This window comes from Electrona antarctica (assembly GCF_951216825.1).
Source record: "Electrona antarctica genome assembly, chromosome: 16".
NCBI lineage: Eukaryota > Metazoa > Chordata > Actinopteri > Myctophiformes > Myctophidae > Electrona > Electrona antarctica.
Window position 1 is genome coordinate 9,757,036 of NC_136797.1, and position 19,906 is coordinate 9,776,941.

Genomic DNA, 19,906 nt, shown 5'->3' on the forward strand with positions numbered 1-19,906 from the left:
ACATTCGCGCTTTGTGTGTTGTCAGTTAGTGTGTACAGTGTTAGTGATACAGTATTGTCACCACTGTAATAACTGTCTGTTTTACTAAAAGTGACCTGATCGTTGAAAAAAAAATGACTCCCACACCCAAGAGAACGTGTCCAAGTCCCCTGGAAGACAGCACGGAGAAACGAATAAAGCGCATTTCCATCGAGGGAAACATTGGTAAGTTACAATAATTTAATAATAGTAATTAATATCCAAATGTATACTTAATAATCGCATGTATGTCAGTGTTGCTTGCAGCAGATATAGGGCCTACAAGCGATGTGACACATTGGTATTCTTTCTTATGTATTGTGTTACTGTTTGTTAGTGTGTGTTTTTAAATGTGAAAAGGTCAAATGAAAACAAATCCACTGGGACAAACAACAAATTGGCTTTCCATGTATCTTTTTAGTAGGCCTACGTTTTCTACATGATTATTTCTCGTTATTACGAGAGTGTGTGAGTGAGTAGTAGGCTTTATAAAATATATAACGAAATAACAACAGTAGACAATAGTAGTTGGCATTTCTGGACTTTCTCCTAGTCATCACTGACCCACTAATGCCCAGGAAAATATATCATACAGAACATAATGAGAATATTCTATTCTGTGAAAGTGAAACCTAATGGTGGTTAAATGTTAAATGTAATCAACGTCCTCTTCCTCATATCAGCGGCGGGGAAGTCTACGTTTGTGCGCCTCTTGGAACAGCAGAGCTGTGACTGGGAGGTAGTACCGGAACCCATCGCTAGGTGGTGCAATGTCCAAACACAGCACAGTGAATTTGAGGTAGGTGATGTGGTTGTTTGTTTGGTTGGTTGGTTGATTGATTGAAAAATGTCCAGCTGTTTTGATAGCTTGAATAGCCTATTTTTTGAATAGATGACAACTAGGCCTACTTAATAATGTAATAATAATCAAAATCGGCAAAGTAACTTTCAACCAAATAGTTATAATATTTGAATGTGAACTGTTCCCTGTTACCACTGCCTTCATCATCTAACTTCACTCCGTGAGGGGAGGTCATGTGGCTTAACTCTTTAAGACCTGAGGCCTTTTTATGCCAAGGACTGAAGGACCCCAAGGTAAAAAGCTCCCATCTCCTTTCTTGGTAGATTAGTATGTGTGTGTGTGTGTGTGTGTGTGTGTGTGTGTGTGTGTGTGTGTGTGTGTGTGTGTGTGTGTGTGTGTGTGTGTGTGTGTGTGTGTGTGTGTGTGTGTGTGTGGTGTGGTGTGGTGTGGTGTGTGTGGTGTGTGTGTGTGTGTGTGTGTGTGTGGTAAGGTAGCCTGCCTCCTTGTTGTTGCCAGTGTGAACACAGAATTAGGCCAGATGGGAACCCAATTTGGTATGTGAGACCCCAATCCAAAGAGATTTGTATCATTATGATTTGGCCCAGCAATGTGTCTGTTGGTAGAAAGGGCATTCTAGTCAAAATATATTTGTTCACTAATTGTATTTAGTTGTATAACAATGGTGAAGTTTAACTATCAATCACTTCACTGGGGACCCCCTGGATATACCCCTCCCCACTCAGGCAGGGCCCCTGGGGGTCCCCAGACTCCACATTGAGAAACAGTGGCTTAACCCAATGGCGGAATTTGATCAGATTATCTTTCTTGTTTCTTTTTATCCTTTTAGCCTCACTGTATAAGCATACCACTGTACTACTGTATTTGCAGCAAACGGTTAATAAAGTATTCAATCAATCAATCAATCTTGAAAATGCTGCTAGAATGGAATTGGTCAGTCAGCAGTCCCTTGTAGAATGAATTATATTCTCCCTTCTGGAACAAAGTTCCCATTGCAAGTAGAACTGCAGACTCACTCCCCGTCTTCCGCCGTAATCTGAGGACTCACCTCTTCAGACTCCTCTTTAGCCTGTAGCACTTGCCCTAGCCTCGATGACCTTGCAGGCTTATGCAATGGTTAAATTGTAATTCATATAGCATGGTATGAAGACAGATGGAAGGTTCATTTGTTGACTAAAGGATGCTATATATACACCTTTTAGATTGTATAGTTTCAATGTACAGATTAATATTAGTTTTTAAACAGTATAATGTAAAAGAATAATAATAATCTGCAATGGTTTATGCAATACCGATGATAACTTCTTAGTTTACCTAGCCTAGATGCCTATTTCTATGCATTTGAGGTATTACCTCATGTTTACGTTGCTTGCTGTAAATCGCTCTGGATTAAGAGTCATTTTGAATGAAATCCCTTTCTGCCGTGCCTTACAAGGTTTCACCCAAATGACTTAAGGAGCAAGAAGAGTCAGTGGGATTCATAATACATAAAGCCAAGGCAGGGAGATCGTGTCTTCAACTGCATATATAGCATACAGCTGCCATCTGTCCACATGGACCACCAAGTCACCACCACCACCACCCCGGGCTACTCGGGCTAGGATTACACACCCTAAGCAACAGATGGTCCATCCTGGACAGATGAACAGATATATCAGTCTTGTGGGGCAACATCCCCGTCGATTCCCCCGACACTCAGTCATTCAGTCAGCAGCAGTCATTTATTACTGCATTATGGCAAAGTTTAAATCTGTCTTGTCTCACCCGGGGGACCCCTGCCTCGCTGCATTTGTGAAAACTCCTTCGTTACTGTCTTTCAAATACAATATGGTATTTGAGCTGTTTGGCTTTTTCTCAAGGTTGGGTCCGGAGACCACCAGGGCTCCACATGGACGCTCCTTTATGGGTCGGCATGCAGTGGCTTAGGGGTAGATTGGCCGGTTAGAGCAGCCGGATGGGAACCACGAGGTTCCCAGTTTGATCCCGGGCTCTCCCGGAGTTAGTGTCGAAGTGTCCTTGAGCAAGACGCTGAACCCCTATGTGCAGGTTGGTGCCTTGCATGGTTTCCTCCGCCGTCGGTGTATGAATGTGTGTGTGAATGGGTGAATATAATGGACAATCTATGTAAAGCGCCTTGGATAACAGCGCTATATAAATGCGTGTGTGTGTGTGCGTGTGTGTGTGTGTGTGTGTGTGTGTGTGTGTGTGTGTGTGTGTGTGTGTGTGTGTGTGTGTGTGAAGGTAGCCTGCCTCCTTGTTGTTGCAATTTACAATTTAGGCATTTAGCAGACGCTCTTAATCCAGAGCGATTTACATTAAGCAATAACAAAAGCATGGCATACATCACATATATAAAAAGTAGTTATCATGAATCATGCGTAAACTAAGAACATAACAGTGGAGTATCTATGTAAACTATACATACTATACTATATAATACATGTGTACTATAAAGTGCTATGACTACATAAAATGCAATTCTAGAGTTGCCAGTGTGAACACAGAATTAGGCCAGATGGGAACCCAATTTGGTATGATTTAGTCTCTGAGACCCCAATCCAAAGAGATTTGTATCATTATGATTTGGCCCAGAAATGTGTCTGTTGGTAGAAAGGGCATTCTGGTCAAAATATTCATTTGTTCACTATTGTATTTAGTTGTATAACGATGGTGAAGTTTAACTATCAATCACTTCACTGGGGACCCCCTGGACATACCCCTATACCCCTCCCCGGACAGATGAACAGATATATCAGTCTTGTGGGGCAACATCCCCGTCGATTCCCCCGACACTCAGTCATTCAGTCAGCAGCAGTCATTTATTACTGCATTATGGCAAAGTTTAAATCTGTCTTGTCTCACCCGGGGGACCCCTGCCTCGCTGCATTTGTGAAAACTCCTTCGTTACTGTCTTTCAAATACAATATGGTATTTGAGCTGTTTGGCTGTTTCTCAAGGTTGGGTCCGGAGACCACCAGGGCTCCACATGGACGCTCCTTTATGGGTCGGCATGCAGTGGCTTAGGGGTAGATTGGCCGGTTAGAGCAGCCGGATGGGAACCACGAGGTTCCCAGTTTGATCCCGGGCTCTCCCGGAGTTAGTGTCGAAGTGTCCTTGAGCAAGACGCTGAACCCCTATGTGCAGGTTGGTGCCTTGCATGGTTTCCTCCGCCGTCGGTGTATGAATGTGTGTGTGAATGGGTGAATATAATGGACAATCTATGTAAAGCGCCTTGGATAACAGCGCTATATAAATGCACCATTTACCATTTATGGGTCTGTGACTCTGAGGGCCCTATATCATTTGACGTTCGCCCAGTGCAATGTTGCGCAAAAATACTGCTTATGACTGAGCGCAGGGCGCATCCTCTCCCCAACAACACTCACGTTCAAATTGAGGTGGCAGTTCAGCAGCAGACCCTGAGAATTTAAAACAAAAATGGGTGGCCACCGCGTGGCCTAAAGCATATCAAATTGGGGACCCTTGAAATTAAAAAGGTTGGCAATCACTGTTTTAAGATAACACTACTAATCAGCTTATCATGTGATGTGGAGTATAAAACATCATTGTCTTTTATTTAAGCAATAGAACACATGAGTTATAGTGTGTAATATATAGTACATAACATAACAGAGTGTTTTATGTACTCTACAGCATGAACTTTAGTGTTCTGTTGTTTAAATACAACAGTTTGTATACATGTTTCATATCGTGGCATTAATTCCGTTTTCTGTTTAGGTGAAACTTTTACATTTGTTTAACTTTTGACCACCTTCCATCTGTCACATGGTATAGGAGTTGACCACATCTCAGAAGAGTGGAGGGAATGTCTTGCAGATGATGTATGAGAAGCCAGAGAGATGGGCTTATACTTTCCAGACCTACGCCTGCATGAGTCGGGTCCGAGCCCAGATCAAGTCCAACAACGGGAAACTCCGAGAGGCTCAGAACCCCGTGCAGTTCTTTGAGCGCTCCATCTACAGTGACAGGTACAGTAGGTGCACGTATCACCAGAACAGAACCAAATTAAATCAGAATTCTACACGATAAAGTCCTCAGCTACGGCCCTGTCGGAGCTGAGTGGGTAGAGAGGTCCATCTGGTAATTGGAAGGTCACCGGGTTGACCCTCGACTCACCCAGTCTATGTGTCGATGATGTGTCCAAAACCCGGGACTAGGGTAGACAATTCTCCCTTTGCCGTTTTGAGTGTCCAAATGCAAAGGTCAATTTGGTTACTTTTGTACACTCTCAGAGTTACAGATAGATCAATGAACACTGTGGATGAAAAGGATGAAATACACATATATGTTTGTTTAAACTTAAAACATGATCTGTGCTAATTTTATTGTGCCTCCCACCTTTCGTCCCCTGCATTTCTATCCACATCCTACTCACTGTATAGGTACATCTTTGCAGCCAACCTCTATGAGAGCGAGTGTCTGAACGAGACAGAGTGGTCCATTTATCAGGACTGGCACGGCTGGCTCCACAGCCAGTTCGGCAAGCAGATCCAGCTGGATGGCATCATTTACCTCCGAGCTGCACCCAAGGTATTACAACGCTTGTTAAATATCAGTGCTTCTCGATGTTGATATAATGGTTTTGCGGTAAGGAAGAGCATAATATGAAGTCAAACAACATTTTTATTGTCACCTCGCAGGTTATCACTGGTATAAATAACAGGTTGACACACAAGCTGTCACACAAGCTCTGTCATTATACTTTCAAAGAAAGGTGGATAGAGAAAGTAAGAAAATGAAGAAAAAAAACAGGACAGATGTTAAATATGATTTGATTCGTTTAGGGATAAACACAACTAAGTCTTAAGACTTATGTCCATTGTGGTTACTCACTTTATTATTATAACAATACAAAAGAAATGGCAGTAACATCCATAAAAATAAAATCACACCCGTGCGTATCATCGTACATCATCCATTCATTGTCAATGGGAATTTAAGTAGGACAAACGTAGCCGATTTGCTCGTCCACATGTGACGTAAATTCTCCATTCATTGTCAATGGGAATTTAATGTTTGTGTGAGACGAAAATCTACACCAGGGGTCTGCAACCTTTTTCACATGAAGTGCCATGTGTTTTCATTTTCCTGATAGTCAGTGTGCCATATATAATTATGACACCACATCAAAATTAAATATTCCAAATTGATTTTGATTGTCCATATAGGTTATAACAAGCTTAGAAATGTTTGTGTAATGATCATTAAACTCGGAGCAATAACCCACCTAATCCCTCCCCATACCAGTCATGAGTTAGGAGTTTGAATGAATGTACAATTATATGCAGGATGTAAATTATCATGTCATTTGTAGATGTGAATAGACTTAATTTAACTGACTACACTTTTTTGGAATATTTAATTTTAAAAGAAAAACCTCTCTCTCTCTCACACTAATGCCAGTGTGCCAGTGATCACCCTCCCCTGTGCCAATGTTGGCACCCGTGCCTAAGGTTGCCTACGCCTGATCTACACTATAGCTGAATATAGGAGGGGCTAGCGGCCCCCAAAAATCACACATCATGTGAAGTGAGGGGCGCCTGGTAATGATTGTTTAAAGTTGTCTGTCTCTCGATACGCCCCAAATATGGAGATGGTTGACATCATAGTGCTGATGTCATAAACTGACCTCCAAATACTCTGACAACAGGCACCGTATAGTAAAATGAAATGTAAGGAATTGCAGTTAATCTAAGACAATAGTGCTGCAGAGTGAAAGGCCCATGCAATGGAGCAAAATGGAAGAACCGGGCCTTGCACAGCTGGAGATGCTATGTTGGCAGCTATACGAGTCTACCGACACGGCTGTCCGGCACCAGGCGGAGAAAGCGTTGGCGGAATTCACCAACAGCCCCGATTGTCTGAGCAAATGTCTGCTACTGCTAGAGAGAGGCACCTCGTCATATCCTCAGCTGCTCGCTGCCACCTGTCTATCTAAATTGGTGTGTAGAACTAGCAATCCTCTGCCCCTTGAACAGCGCATGGACATCCGGAACTATGTGCTGAATTATCTGGCAGCGCGGCCAAAGTTACCCGCGTCTGTCACCCAAGCCCTCATTCAGCTGTACGCCCGAATCACCAAGCTTGGCTGGTTCGACTGTCGTCAGAAGGACGACTATGTCTTCAGAAATGTCATTGGCGACGTGACACGCTTTTTACAGGACAGTGTGGAACACTGCATCCTGGGAGTCACTATTCTCTCCCAGCTGACCGACGAGATTGATCGGTTTGACAAGACACAGCATACGCTGAAAGAGCACAGGACGATAGCCGTGTCATTTAGAGATGCCTCGCTTTTGGACATTTTTAATTTGTCCTGCAATTTGCTTAAACAGGCGTCGGGGAAAAACCTTAATCTGAATCCCGAGTCTCAGCATGCCCTGCTGATGCAGTTGCTGAAGCTAAGCCACAGCTGCCTCAGTTATGATTTCATAGGAAATTTGTATGTGGATTCGGAGCGCTTGGATGGTAAATTCCACAGCGTGCAGATCCCGAGCGTCTGGAAATCAGCATTTCTCGATTCCTCCACCCTAGACCTCTTTTTCAACTTGTATCATTCCACCCCTCCGTCCCTCTCCCCGTTGGTGTTGTCATGTCTCGTTCAAATAGTTTCATTTCGGAGGAATCTATTCAGCAGAGAAGAAGGAGAAAAGTTCCTTTCACAGTTAGTGGAGGGAGTTAAGAGAATATTAGAAAACCCCCAGTGTCTGCCAGACCCGGATAATTACCATCAGTTCTGTCGGCTTCTGTCGCAGCTGAAGAGCAACTACCAGCTAGATGACCTGGTAACGGTAAATAACTACCCTGAAGTAATACGCCTCGTAGCCAACTTTACGGTCAGTGGTCTGCAGCACTCGGAGTTTGCACCCAACAGCGTTCACTACCTGCTAGATCTATGGCAGCGCCTGGTTACAAACCTTCTCCACGTTAAAGACTTTCCGCGTCCACACCACTTGGACACGTACACACCCGTGGTCACCAAGGCCTACATCACGTCACGTCTCGAGTCGGTCCACAGGATCCTGAGAGACAACCTTGAAGATCCTCTCGACGACGCCGCCGTTGTTCAAGAACAGATGGAGCAGTTCTCCACCATAGGCAGATATTGTTACGCGGGGACCTGGACTTTGCTAATCCAACTCTTCGACCAGTCGGCTCAGAAGTACCAAGAGCTACTGCAGTCAAGAACCTCCAACCAGGCAGACATCACAGTTCAAGAGGGTTGGCTGACATGGTTGGTATATATGATTGGAGCCGTAATCGGAGGGCGTACTGCATTTACCAGTAATGAGGAAACGGATGCCATGGATGGAGAGCTTGCATGTCGTGTGCTCCAGTTGATGAATCTGACAGACTCTCGGTTGGCACAGGCTGGGAACGAGAGGCTTGAGCTGGCCATGCTCAGCTTCTGTGAGCAGTTGAGAAATATCTACATAAATAATCAGGTGCCTAATAAGTCCAAGCTTTACACGCGGCTATCAGAGGTTCTCGGAATTAATGATCAGAGCACGGTACTTAATGTCTTTATTGGGAAAATCATCACCAATCTGAAATTCTGGGGCCATTCTGAAGCAGCCACATCCAAGACACTTCAGCTACTCCATGCCCTCTCTATAGGGCCCACCAACAGTGTGAGAGAGCTGGCAAAGCTCGGTGCTGTCCAGTTCATGTTGAATAACCATGCAAGTGAGAACTTCTCAATCCTCAACAGCCAGTCTAATCTTAGCGACATGCGCCTTCGAACCACTTTCTACACTGCACTTGGACGCCTGGTCACGGTTAATCTAGGTGAGGACGAGAACCAGTTTGAACAGTTCATGCTGCCGCTCACAACTGTGTTTGAATCTGTGGCTCGGCTGCTCGCCACCAACCAACTGGAAGCCAAGAGGGCTTTGGTGGGTTTAGTCCGTGACTTGAGAGGCATTGCCATTGCCTTCACTGGTAAGAACAGCTTCATGATGCTCTTTGACTGGATCTATCCAGCCTACATGCCCGTCCTGCAGAGGGCCATAGAGTTCTGGTGGCACGACCCAGCATGCACCACGCCTGTCCTCAAACTCATGGCAGAGCTCGTTCACAACAAGTTCCAAAGGCTCCAGTTTGGTGTCTCCTCGCCCAACGGGATCCTACTGTTCAGAGAAATTAGCAAGACGATCACCACGTACGGGAACCGTATCCTGACCTCGGGGGAGGTACCTAAGGAGCAGGTGTACGGGCTGAAGCTGAAGGGAGTGAGCGTGTGTTTCACCATGCTCAAGGCTGCCCTCGGCGGCAACTACGTCAGCTTCGGAGCGCTCCGTTTCTACCGCGACGATGCTCTCGAGAATGCGTTGCAGACCTTCGTCAAACTGTTTCTGTCCATTCCGCACAGCGACATACTGGAGTATCCCAAGCTCAGCCAGGCATTCTATGCTTTGCTGGAAGTGGTGACTCAGGACCACATGTACTTTGTCGCCGGTCTGGAGTCGCATGCTTTGATTTACATCATGACCTCTATATCAGAAGGGCTTACCGTGATGATGCCCAGCGTGGAAGCCACCACCACCATGACGATGGTGTCGTTAGCAAGCTGCGCCAGTCTGAATCACATCGTAACCTACTTGTTCTACTTGTTCTCACGCTCTGCCATGAAGAAACGGCCTGCTCCCATGGCGGAAACGGACACCCGCTTCCTACACGTCATGCAGCAGCAAACTGAAATGCTAAAGCAGATGCTCCCCACGGTTTTGAACTTCGTCGTCGTGGACACCTGCCGGAACCGGGATGTTTGGGCCATATCCAGGCCTCTATTAGGGCTGATCCTACTTAATGAGACGTATTTCGAAGAGTTGAGGTACAGCATTGTGAACAGCCAGCCTCCGGAGAAGCAGCAATTGATGCTCTTATGCTTTGAGAATCTCATGAGGGGAATAGAACGCAACCTGCTAACTAGGAATCAGGACAGGTTTACCCAGAATGTGGGTGTATTTGTGCAGGAAGTACAAAAAATCAAGACGTCTATTATGAAACCCCTTTTGTTCTAGAGGATATTGTGGCACGTAACAACGTCAGTGAGCTGACACTCCCCAAAGCAGTCTTAACCCTGACTCGTACTATGAGAAATTCCGATCTACAAGCTAACGACGCATTGCGGATGCGATGCGTTCTGAGCTTGCCCGTCGCGACACGTCATGTAACAAAGTATAAATTAGGAATTTCACCCAAAGTGTCCCCTTCTCCACCGTTTCTCCCCCTCTGCACCCCCGTGTGGGGACTGGGGGTGCATCCTGGCTTCACCTTCCCACTTTTAAAAGGGACCCATTTCTTATCTTAACCTTTCTAATGGCTGCTGCATGCTCAGCAGCCAATTGTGGACATGGATAAATAGATGAATGAACCATATGGCATAATAGAAAAGATTGACAGCATGAAGAGGTTACGTCTTGATACGCACGCGTTGATTGTCGTATATCAGATACATGTACGTGTACGTTTTCATCCTGATGCTCTATGTTGAAGGTCAGACCACGTATCCCACACATCCTCCTAATCACTGATAAAGTAACTGTTAGACATATGCATTATATTTGACTCTACAGACTGTACGTTTAGCGATAGGTGTATATTCATTCATATATTCACTCATTCAGAGATGCAGTGCCGATATCTACTACGGCCAGCAGAGCAGTATTTTATTCTATTGTTTTATTTCTATCTCCTATATACAGGTTTAAGTTTTTAGTTTTTAGTTCAATATTTGTTTTAGAAATGCCATTGACAATGAAGAGAGGTTTAATGTTTGTTTTTAGTTCAATGTTTGTTTTAAAAACGCCATTGACAATGAATGAAAAATGTTGTCATCTTGTCCCTAACACAAACATTAAATCCCATTAACAATAAAGAGAATTTAATGTTTGTTTTGACACCGTTTGTTTTACATCATCATAACATCACCTAATCATAGCATGATAAGAGCGCCCCTCACTTCACACGGGTGTGATTTTTAGGATCCGTGTGACTGAGTTAATTTCGCAGAATCCCACAACTTTTTGTTCACGAGTTCTGTAGTTTATTTTTGATAAATGCTTTCCGGGTTTGTGTAAACACAAACATTGGCTTGTGATTGGCTGATCACCCCAATAGCCATGATTTGATTGGCTGAGCAAAGTACATATTGAAGATAAAAATGAGGGCAGAAAAGTGAAGACGCCAAAAGTGATTGGCCGGAATCACATTTTGTGATGATTTGATTGGCTGAGCACGGAATGTGATTTATGATGATAAGGGCCGGCCCCTTGACACGAGTGTGATTTGTATATTATTTCAATGGGGCTGTCTGTGTCTGTGTGTATGTCCACAGCTAATCTCACATTTTGCATGCACACTCACTGATACACATTTTTATTATTCATATGTTTTTTATTAAGCTTTCCGGGTTAGTGTAAACACAAACATTGGAGATACAAGTGAAGACGGAAAAGTGAGGAAGTAAATTGTGATTGGCCAGAATGAGATGATTTATGATGACGTATGATGATAAGAGCGCCCCTGATTTTTCATATGTTCTATACTTTTTGAGTGGTGTAAACCACTCCTACGACTGGCTTTGTTAGTTTACGTGTCTGTCTGTCTGTGCTCAAAAAATGAGCATGGTTGCTACGGTCACCCAGTTCAACCGGGTGTGATTTAATTACGTCAGACATTACGTCAGACCACAGCTGATCAGGCTATATAAGACCTTACACCACTCAGTTCACACGGGTGTGATTTTTTAAACATTTGGGACTCGGTTATCTATTAAAGAACGTTCAGGCTGAACCCTTCATTGCCCAAATATGGAGTTACGGTATTATGATACAGTACATACAAATAGTAGATATACGTCATAAACGACTGACGTCTGAGATTACTCCCTTTCTTGCTATTATCTTGCTATATTATTTATTTATTATGAATCTTTACTCTTAATCTGTGTTTCATTCTCTCTGCTGCTACATGTAGGACACCTGTATTTCCCTTTCAGGGATCAATGTGTTTTTCTCACATTGTTCCTTTTGTTTGTTGTGTGTTTTAGAAATGTTTGCATAGGCTGCACACCAGAGGCAGAGAAGAAGAACAAGACATTCCTCTGGAGTACTTGGAAAAGCTCCACTTTAAGCATGAGAGCTGGCTACAGCACAAGACCATGCGGTAAGAAATGCACTCGCACTAGTTTTTCACAGAGTTGAATTACTAATTATATGCATGTACTACATAGTGCTACATAGTACAGTACGTATTTTTTATGTCCAATACTTGTACTTCTACTAAACTACATCTCGGATCCATTACTCACTTGACATCCGTTTTCAAATGTACATTTCGTCCATTTGAAAATAGCCGATCTACAAGCTCAACATTCCTGCAAAATGCACAGTTCTCCAAAGCTTACAATGGTGAACGCGGTGCTTGCACCACATGAACTTGTTGATCAGCTTATTTTGACAGGCACGTCTCTCGCAATGTCAACGGACTTCAGACCATATACAGTTATATATAAACGAAACAGACGGAACCAGGTCGAGTATTTTTGTTTTAGCAGATTTCTTATGTAAAGCTTGGGAAAAAAAGGCAGAATGTTTTGTTTGTGTGAAAGGGAGTTTTTGTACATTTTATTGTACAATGATTTGTATGATGTGTCCTATAAGTCCATGTGGGCTGGGCACCTCTGGTGCATGACACATAAATAAAGAATCTATCTATCTGGAAAAGTACAAAGAAAAGGGAAATAAACGTATGTTTGAAACATTATGTTTGTGATACATAAGACTTACTGCCAGTGCCAAATCTGAGGCTTCATACTCGTGTTGAAACCGGTAAGACAACTACCAGATTAAAATAGGTTTCCTGACACACACTCTAAATGAGCTTAGTCTCTTTGTCTCTTTGATGGGTTCTTAGAAATGAACAAGGAAAGGAAACAGATTATTTCTTAGGCTTCTTGTGACTTCCTTTAACCCATTCTGGGAACCCCTTTTGGTGTTTCAACTAAGCATTATGTTATACTTAAAAAAAATAGCAGATCTACAAGCTCATAGCGCGCCACCGAGTGGCGCGCTACGAGCTTGTAGGTCTGCTATTTTTGAAAAACGACAAACATAGCTTTTTCAGAAAACTGTAATTTTCAAACAGACATTTTTAGAATCTGATCTCAGGTCAAAATGGGTTAAAAGCTCAATTGCTTAAGGAAACGATGTTAGCTAAAGTATATTGTTTGGTAAAAAAAAAGAAGCATTGTTGTTTAATGTTTCATTCCACCTCTGACCCACAGCATGGAGTTCCAGTATCTAAACAATCTGCCAATCCTGACAATGGACGTGGATGACGACTTCAAAGGGAACACTGCCAAGTGTGCCGACATGATTGAGAAGGTGAGAGAATATTAACATTGCAACATATATATACTGTATATTGTTTTTAGAAAAGCAAATGGTTAATTATGTCGTTGAAAATTATGTTGAAATAGTACATACAGTATATTGAAGTATAGGACAATAGTCTTTAAAAGTCCTGCTGAAGTGATTAATACTGATACATTGTCCAATGGAGAATGTACAATTCTATCAGGTGTTTGGTGTTTTTATTTGTTTTATATGTGTATGGAAATACATCCATTTGTAACTTATTTTCCCATTTGTAAATGGCAGGCGGTCCACAGCTAAATGAGTCGTTTGGAACCAAATGGACCCCTGCAGGTCTATTTGGTTCCATTTGTATAACAAATAAAGGATAAAGGATTTTGCAATGTATAGGGCTTGTTGAATTGCCCCTACTAGCCTTTCTTTACCTTAGCATAGATAAGCCCTTTCCACACCTAAGCGCAAAACGGTCGACAGCCACGCACTTCTTAAGCTCTGCGCAGCTTAAATTCCGAGTTTTTAGACAGCTGGTGGATGGAAAAGAAGCGCTTTTTGCGCGGAGGAGAGCGTTTCCGGGAATCTGGCCGTCGCGCAAAAAGTCTGCGGAGGTGGAGCTTCTTTTCCATCCACCAGCTGTCTAAAAACTCAGAATTTAAGCTGCGCGCAGCCGAGAACGTGCGCAGCTCTTTCCATAGTGTGGCAGCACCTATAGCCACACACAGGTTTGACCTCTGTGGCTGAGGTGTTGCTTGTGTAGCAGTTTGGTGTTGAATAAACACAAGAGTTCTCATGGCAGCTCAACTCCCATTTGACTAGTCATTAGCAAGAAAGCAAACTGTCGCTGTCGGGTGGAAACCATGTACGTCCAAAACAACCGTTACTTATTAGACAGCTACAATCTTCTTGAAATGATTTGACAACATATAAGCATAACCTATTATAGTCGGAATGGAAGATAAATTAACGGTTGGATTTTGAAACCATTTAGTTTCATAAACATGTAGCTATTTTGTACTCGGATGTCAAATATGTTGTGACAATAACTCTACAGAGAATTCTGTAGATTTTATTTTTCAAAAAATAGTAGATCTGATGATTTATTGCTTTATTTCTCCAGGTGAAGGAGTTCTTAAGCACGTTGTGAATAAACCACATGCGATGACCACCAATCATTTTGGAGAAGATGCAAGGCAGTGAGGAGGACGACGTGGAATGAATTTACTTTTTATTGGTGTTATCATTCTTTTCACTTTGACTGTTTTATATTATTTTCTGCAGTGTTTGTTTTTATTTTAAAACCTGATTTAAAAACCATGATTCGGTTGTTGTTGCTGCAACAGCACTACGCGTGAAACGCAACATACAGTACTTACAGGTACAGTACGAGTAGAACAACAGCGGTTCCCAATCTGTGGGCCGGGGCCCCACTGGTGGGCCGTGAAGATATTGCAAGTGGGTCCCCTAATCAACTGGCCAAAGATTAACATTTCATTGATAATATAACATTTAACCCATTCTGGGTGGGAAGTGGGAACCCCTTTAGGTGTTTTAAGCATTATGTTATACTTTAGCTATTGGGGGAAAAAAGCAGATCTACAAGCTCATAGCGCGGCACCGAGTGCCGCGCTATGAGCTTGTAGATCTGCTATTTTTGTGGTGCAAATCTTTGAATATATATTCTTTCAGAGCAAACGCTTTTAACTCAAATCTTTGCTTCTGGGAGTGTCCCTGGAATGCGTTAAATTGTACAGTATTAAGACAATCTACTCTACTCTACCATACAGATTGGACAAAAAAAATCATTATTAATTTCTAAAAGTCACATACTGTAGTGAGGCTGTAATATTATTAAAATGTATGGTATTTCTTTTTTTTCTTTAAACAGTTTGAAAATATTGTTTTTATTCTGATACGATAAACAGGAATACTATGTTAGTTCCAATGATCCAAGCTGCAACACAATCAATTGATTGATCGTTAAAATAAATATGCTCTGAAGAGGCATACAGCCCACCTGGGCTGCAAACGCTTTGGAGGGCCCTGATCCAGGAAAGGTTGAGAACCACTGCACTAGACATGTATACTGATTATGTTAAAGGGACACCCTTTTTGCAAAAAAAATATATGTTAATGACGTTTAGAAGATCTAGAACACTTTCCTGGGGGTCTTTATGTGTGTAATATGTGCTTTTAGATATTTTAGATTTTAACAGTGAGCCCCAGTGTCTGTGATGTCATGGACACTGGGCTCACTTCCTTCCTGGACTACAATTTCTAAAATGCTTTGGTGCACTGCTCACTGCTGGTTGCCTCCCCCCTTGTGGATAGGGGGAGGGCTGTCTTAGGGTGTAAGCACACTTGGGATTCCATGTGCGGCCTTTTTTAGACAGCTGGTGGATGGAAATGAAGCTCCACCCACACGGCAGAATGCCGCGTCGGCCAGATTCCCGGAAGCGCTTGCCCCCGTGGCATTCTGCCGCGTGGGTGGAGCTTCATTTCCATCCGCCAGCTGTCTTAAAAACCCGGAAGAGACGCCTGCCGCTCGGAGGCTTTTGGCATCTTCGTGACGCTCAGGTGTGCTTGCGCTGTTACTGAGACAACACGTAGTCCTGGAAGTGAGTGAGCCCAGTGCCCATGACATCACAGACACCGGGGCTCACTGCTAAAATCTAAAATATCTAAAACCACATATTATACACATAAAGACCCCCAGGAAAGTATTCTAAATCTTCTTTTTACAACAAAAAGGGTGAAGTGTATATTCTTTTTAAATTATTAGATCAACAGCAGTGCCTTCCAGTCTTCAAATGCTTTCTCTAATATTTTGTTGTTTTTTCACTCAATGTGTGTGTAACTGTAAATGTATACATGCAGGTATAAACCAAATAGTTACCAAGTCTGAAATTCATCCACCTTTAAATGTTTTGGCCATTTTTAATGTGTCACAGCACGTGTAGCTGTCCTGGAAATGAGATCTGTGAAATAAATTATTTTGGATTAAGTATACACTCTGAGGTTTATTTAATGTGGTGTTTTGAAATGTGTGATGATGTCAAAATAACAGCAACAGAGAACCCCATTGACTATAGAACCTATCTTCCAAGTGCAAAGACCATGCCAGTCCAGAAGGTGGCGCAAGACTCTGCAAGGGATCACATTCACCTACTGTCTTATTATTGGGCCATGTACTGTATGCTACAGCTCTCTGTTTCTCAACATTCCTGTCTCAAATCTTCCGGCCTAATTAATCAGTGGTTCTCAAACTTGTTCATGTCAATGACCCCAAAATTGACAAGGACCCCCATTTTAAAAAGATATGCCTGCAGGGACCCCCCATTAGAGACGAATGTTATGTCTTATAGCAGTGATTCTCAACCATTTTAATTTCAAGGACCCCCATGTTTGACATGCATTAGTCTACGGACCCCCCATTTAATGGCATTTCTATCTCTGGGACCCCCGATTTATATTGTAAAACAAATGTTGATAGTGTAGAGAGTGTACAAATTGTACACTCTCTGAGTTACACACCCATAAGGGTCCATTTGCTTCCTATCTATCATTTAGCTAGGGACCCCCATCAAACCCTGTACACTCAAGACAGACACGCTCCATATATGGCCAGTACAGAACTCATTCCATATGTTGATCTGACCCCCCCATGCCAAAGCACCAGCGCTCGCCCAGCAAGCAGTCTGCCGTCACCCAGGCGGATGCGTGCACGCGACCTCGGCGAGGTCGCGTGCACGCGTGTGTGTAAAAACCAGTAAGACACCCTGAGGGTGAGAAGCGAGGGCGAGGTCACCTCACCCTCGCTTCTCACCCTCAGGGTGTCTTACTGGTTTTTAATACTACTACTTAAGTAATTTTTAAAGCAAGCTTAATATTAGCCTATTTTAAATCAAGTAAAAATGTTGACTGAGCAACTTGTATGATCGTTGTGACCAATGACATAACTTGACTTGACACACGTAGAGTTTGTCCACCACTGGATGTGAGCCCATATCCAGTTGAACCTCTTGGCAAACAAAAGTTTACCCTTTTAAAAATATATATATATTTATCCATGCAATTGTCTATATCTATAATGGACATCCATGTGTATCAGCTGCAATACATATCAGTGTTCTTGCAATTGGACCTGTAAATCAGCCATATGGAAACTTTTAATATAATTTCATGGGCAAATATGCGCTATAATATGAGTGCGCAGGTGCGTTATATAATGTATATCTTTACATATATATACAGTAGGCTGTTGATCCATCTGCACAAGTTGTTGCATAATAAATTGCTTTATTTTACAAAACACACAACATTGGTATAAGTGTGTTAATTCCTTTACACACACACACACACACACACACACACACACACACACACACACACACACACACACACACACGCAGTCACACACAGTCACACGCAGTCACACAGAGAGAGAGAGAGAGAGATGTGATGATGTTATCACATCACATGTGATGATGGCATCATTAGGGCTCAGTCTCTACTTTTTGACCTTCACCTCCTCCCACTTGTGGCGCGTCACGGTTGGAGGAGGGAGGGAGGATGGTTCTTTAAAAATGGAACAGGACACGCAGCACGCTGCCTGCAGCTTGACTGGTGGTGCGCACACACATACACACACGCACACGCACACAGCTCCCTCACACAATACAACAACTGAACTTCTCTCAGTCCCAGCATGACCATCAAACCAAACCGGGCGCGATAATATGAGTCTTCAGCGTTTAAATGTAAACGTACTTTGGATATTTATAGATAATAATAATAGCGCCTTTACACTAGTCCGACCAAACGAGAGGAGGAGGAATCAGAGGTGATCTTGGTTTCAAAAGCGCGTAAATCAAACCCAACACCGTGTGTGCAGTAGTTTATTCTTTTTTTAAATTTAATTTTATTGGACCAACACATGACAACATCATAAGAGGACTGGACAAGCTGGTAACTAGTAGCCTACTTTGGAACATCTTTCAACAAAGTTTGACGAGATGAGCGCGGACAAAAGCAAGTGAGTTTCCCCGTTTGCTTTCCCCGTGGAATGTAGAATCTTCACTTTACACACATCGATTTAACTCTGATTGGAGGATTGTGTGCACAATGTAACCAAATGGGCCCGTTAAGGGTCCATTTGGTTACATTTTGCACGCTGTCAGAGAGCTATATAATCTATATGTGCAGTTTTTAGGCTCATGCATGCTGTGCTTAGTATTGGGTTACATGTGACATCTGGTAAACCAGGCGTATATAGCATTATACTTTGTAAAGGACACTTGCTTAGCAGTAGGCCTGTCATATATTGTATTATTGTCATTCATGATTTAAGTGACATAAACGCTATGTTGTTATAGATTTAGCAGCAGGCAGCAGCACGTGCTGCAGCTACACTAGTACACCGTATTCCGGCGTATGACTGACTGATGGATGGGCTGAGCTGTTGCTAATCTGGTCCCAAGAGCCTGTCACAGTCAATTAAAATGACTGTGACACTGTGTGACACTGTGTCTAATAGATCAATGCTTCTCAACCCCCTTTCATACGAATATTAAGGACCCTATTTAGTCCGATTATGGAGACACTGAGTGACCCCTTCCATTTGATTGAGATTTATTAGTCTCTCTGACAAATCTTAGAATGTTTTATCCTTTTGTTGTTGGATATGGTTGTGTGACTGGTCCATATGAGTCCATGTCACCACATGAGGCAAACACAACTGTTCTTCTCATTGTTCTCTTGTAAATTGAGTAATAATACAATGGTGATCTTTGGTAACCTACACCAGTGGTCCTTGAGGAGGTTCCAGGTGGTCCCCCAGCTAAATGATGGAGAGTTGGTAACCAAATGGACCCTTAAAGATCTTTAACTCTTGAGAGCGTAAAGTGAAACCAAATGGTCCATTTGGTTTCATTTTACAAAATCATATCCAACAACAACAAAATATTTAGTTTTGGGTATGTCAGGCTAAATCTTATCAAATGGTGGTCCGTGTGGCTCAAATGCAGAATAAATAATGGACCTTGATGTGAAAAAGGTTGAGAACCACTGCCTACATGGCAACCCCTGACCCACACATGGACCCCATGGGGCCCAACGTTGAGAACGACATTGTTGCTTTTTTGAGGGGTGCTAGCCGCAACACAAACATGAGATGCCATTGACAATGAAGAGAAAATGTACGTCATCTTGTCCCCACACGTCTCATATTTGCCATCGACGATGAAAGGAGAAATTGGGTCCGCCAAATATGAATTTGTGGCAACAGAATTTGTGGCAACAGGTGATGCATGAGGATGTACGATGATAAGAGTGCCCCTCACTTCACACGTGTGATTTTTATTTTATTTAGAGCAGTGGTTCTGAGCCAGTTTTGGCTCGCGTCAACCCCTGCTGTAAATACATTTTTGATCCACTGTCTGCACCACTGAAGGACATTGTCGGTACATAACGTAGATAATGTCAATCGTTCCCCCAAAGATACAGTTATGTCACGAGGAGGAAAACTGGAGAGAATATTTGTTTCCATTACTGGGACAGACTGAAAATAACTTTATTATGCTTGGCGTTTAACCACTTCTTAAACCTCAGCATTCCTATTCTGATGGGGAGAACATTAATTCACCAAAATTGCTATTTTTGGTGAAGAGACAAA

The 19,906-nt window shown here is 42.8% G+C and overlaps 3 protein-coding genes across 3 annotated transcripts in view; all 3 read left to right on the forward strand.

Moving 5' to 3' along the window:
* Positions 1 to 21: 21 nt before the first annotated feature.
* Positions 22 to 14,813, forward strand: dck (deoxycytidine kinase). Its single transcript, XM_079525197.1, has 7 exons — positions 22 to 204; positions 702 to 817; positions 4,634 to 4,827; positions 5,242 to 5,389; positions 11,913 to 12,028; positions 13,149 to 13,248; positions 14,354 to 14,813. The coding sequence occupies exons 1-7, from the start codon at positions 114 to 116 to the stop codon at positions 14,378 to 14,380; spliced, it is 792 nt and encodes a 263-aa protein (XP_079381323.1). The 5' UTR covers positions 22 to 113; the 3' UTR covers positions 14,381 to 14,813.
* LOC306940234 (exportin-7-like) lies at positions 6,598 to 9,882 on the forward strand (the record flags this gene model as incomplete). The annotated part of the gene is made up of 1 exon (XM_079525258.1): positions 6,598 to 9,882. One exon carries the CDS (start codon positions 6,598 to 6,600, stop codon positions 9,880 to 9,882), a length of 3,285 nt encoding a protein of 1,094 aa, XP_079381384.1.
* Positions 14,814 to 17,858: 3,045 nt separating the features above from the next.
* LOC306940185 (electrogenic sodium bicarbonate cotransporter 1-like) overlaps positions 17,859 to 19,906 on the forward strand; it is a 112,791-nt gene continuing 110,743 nt past the window's right edge. Inside the window, exon 1 of the mRNA XM_079525192.1 lies at positions 17,859 to 18,268. Coding sequence (XP_079381318.1) covers positions 18,249 to 18,268 — 20 coding nt within the window. The 5' untranslated portion in view covers positions 17,859 to 18,248. The remainder of the gene's footprint in view (positions 18,269 to 19,906) is intronic.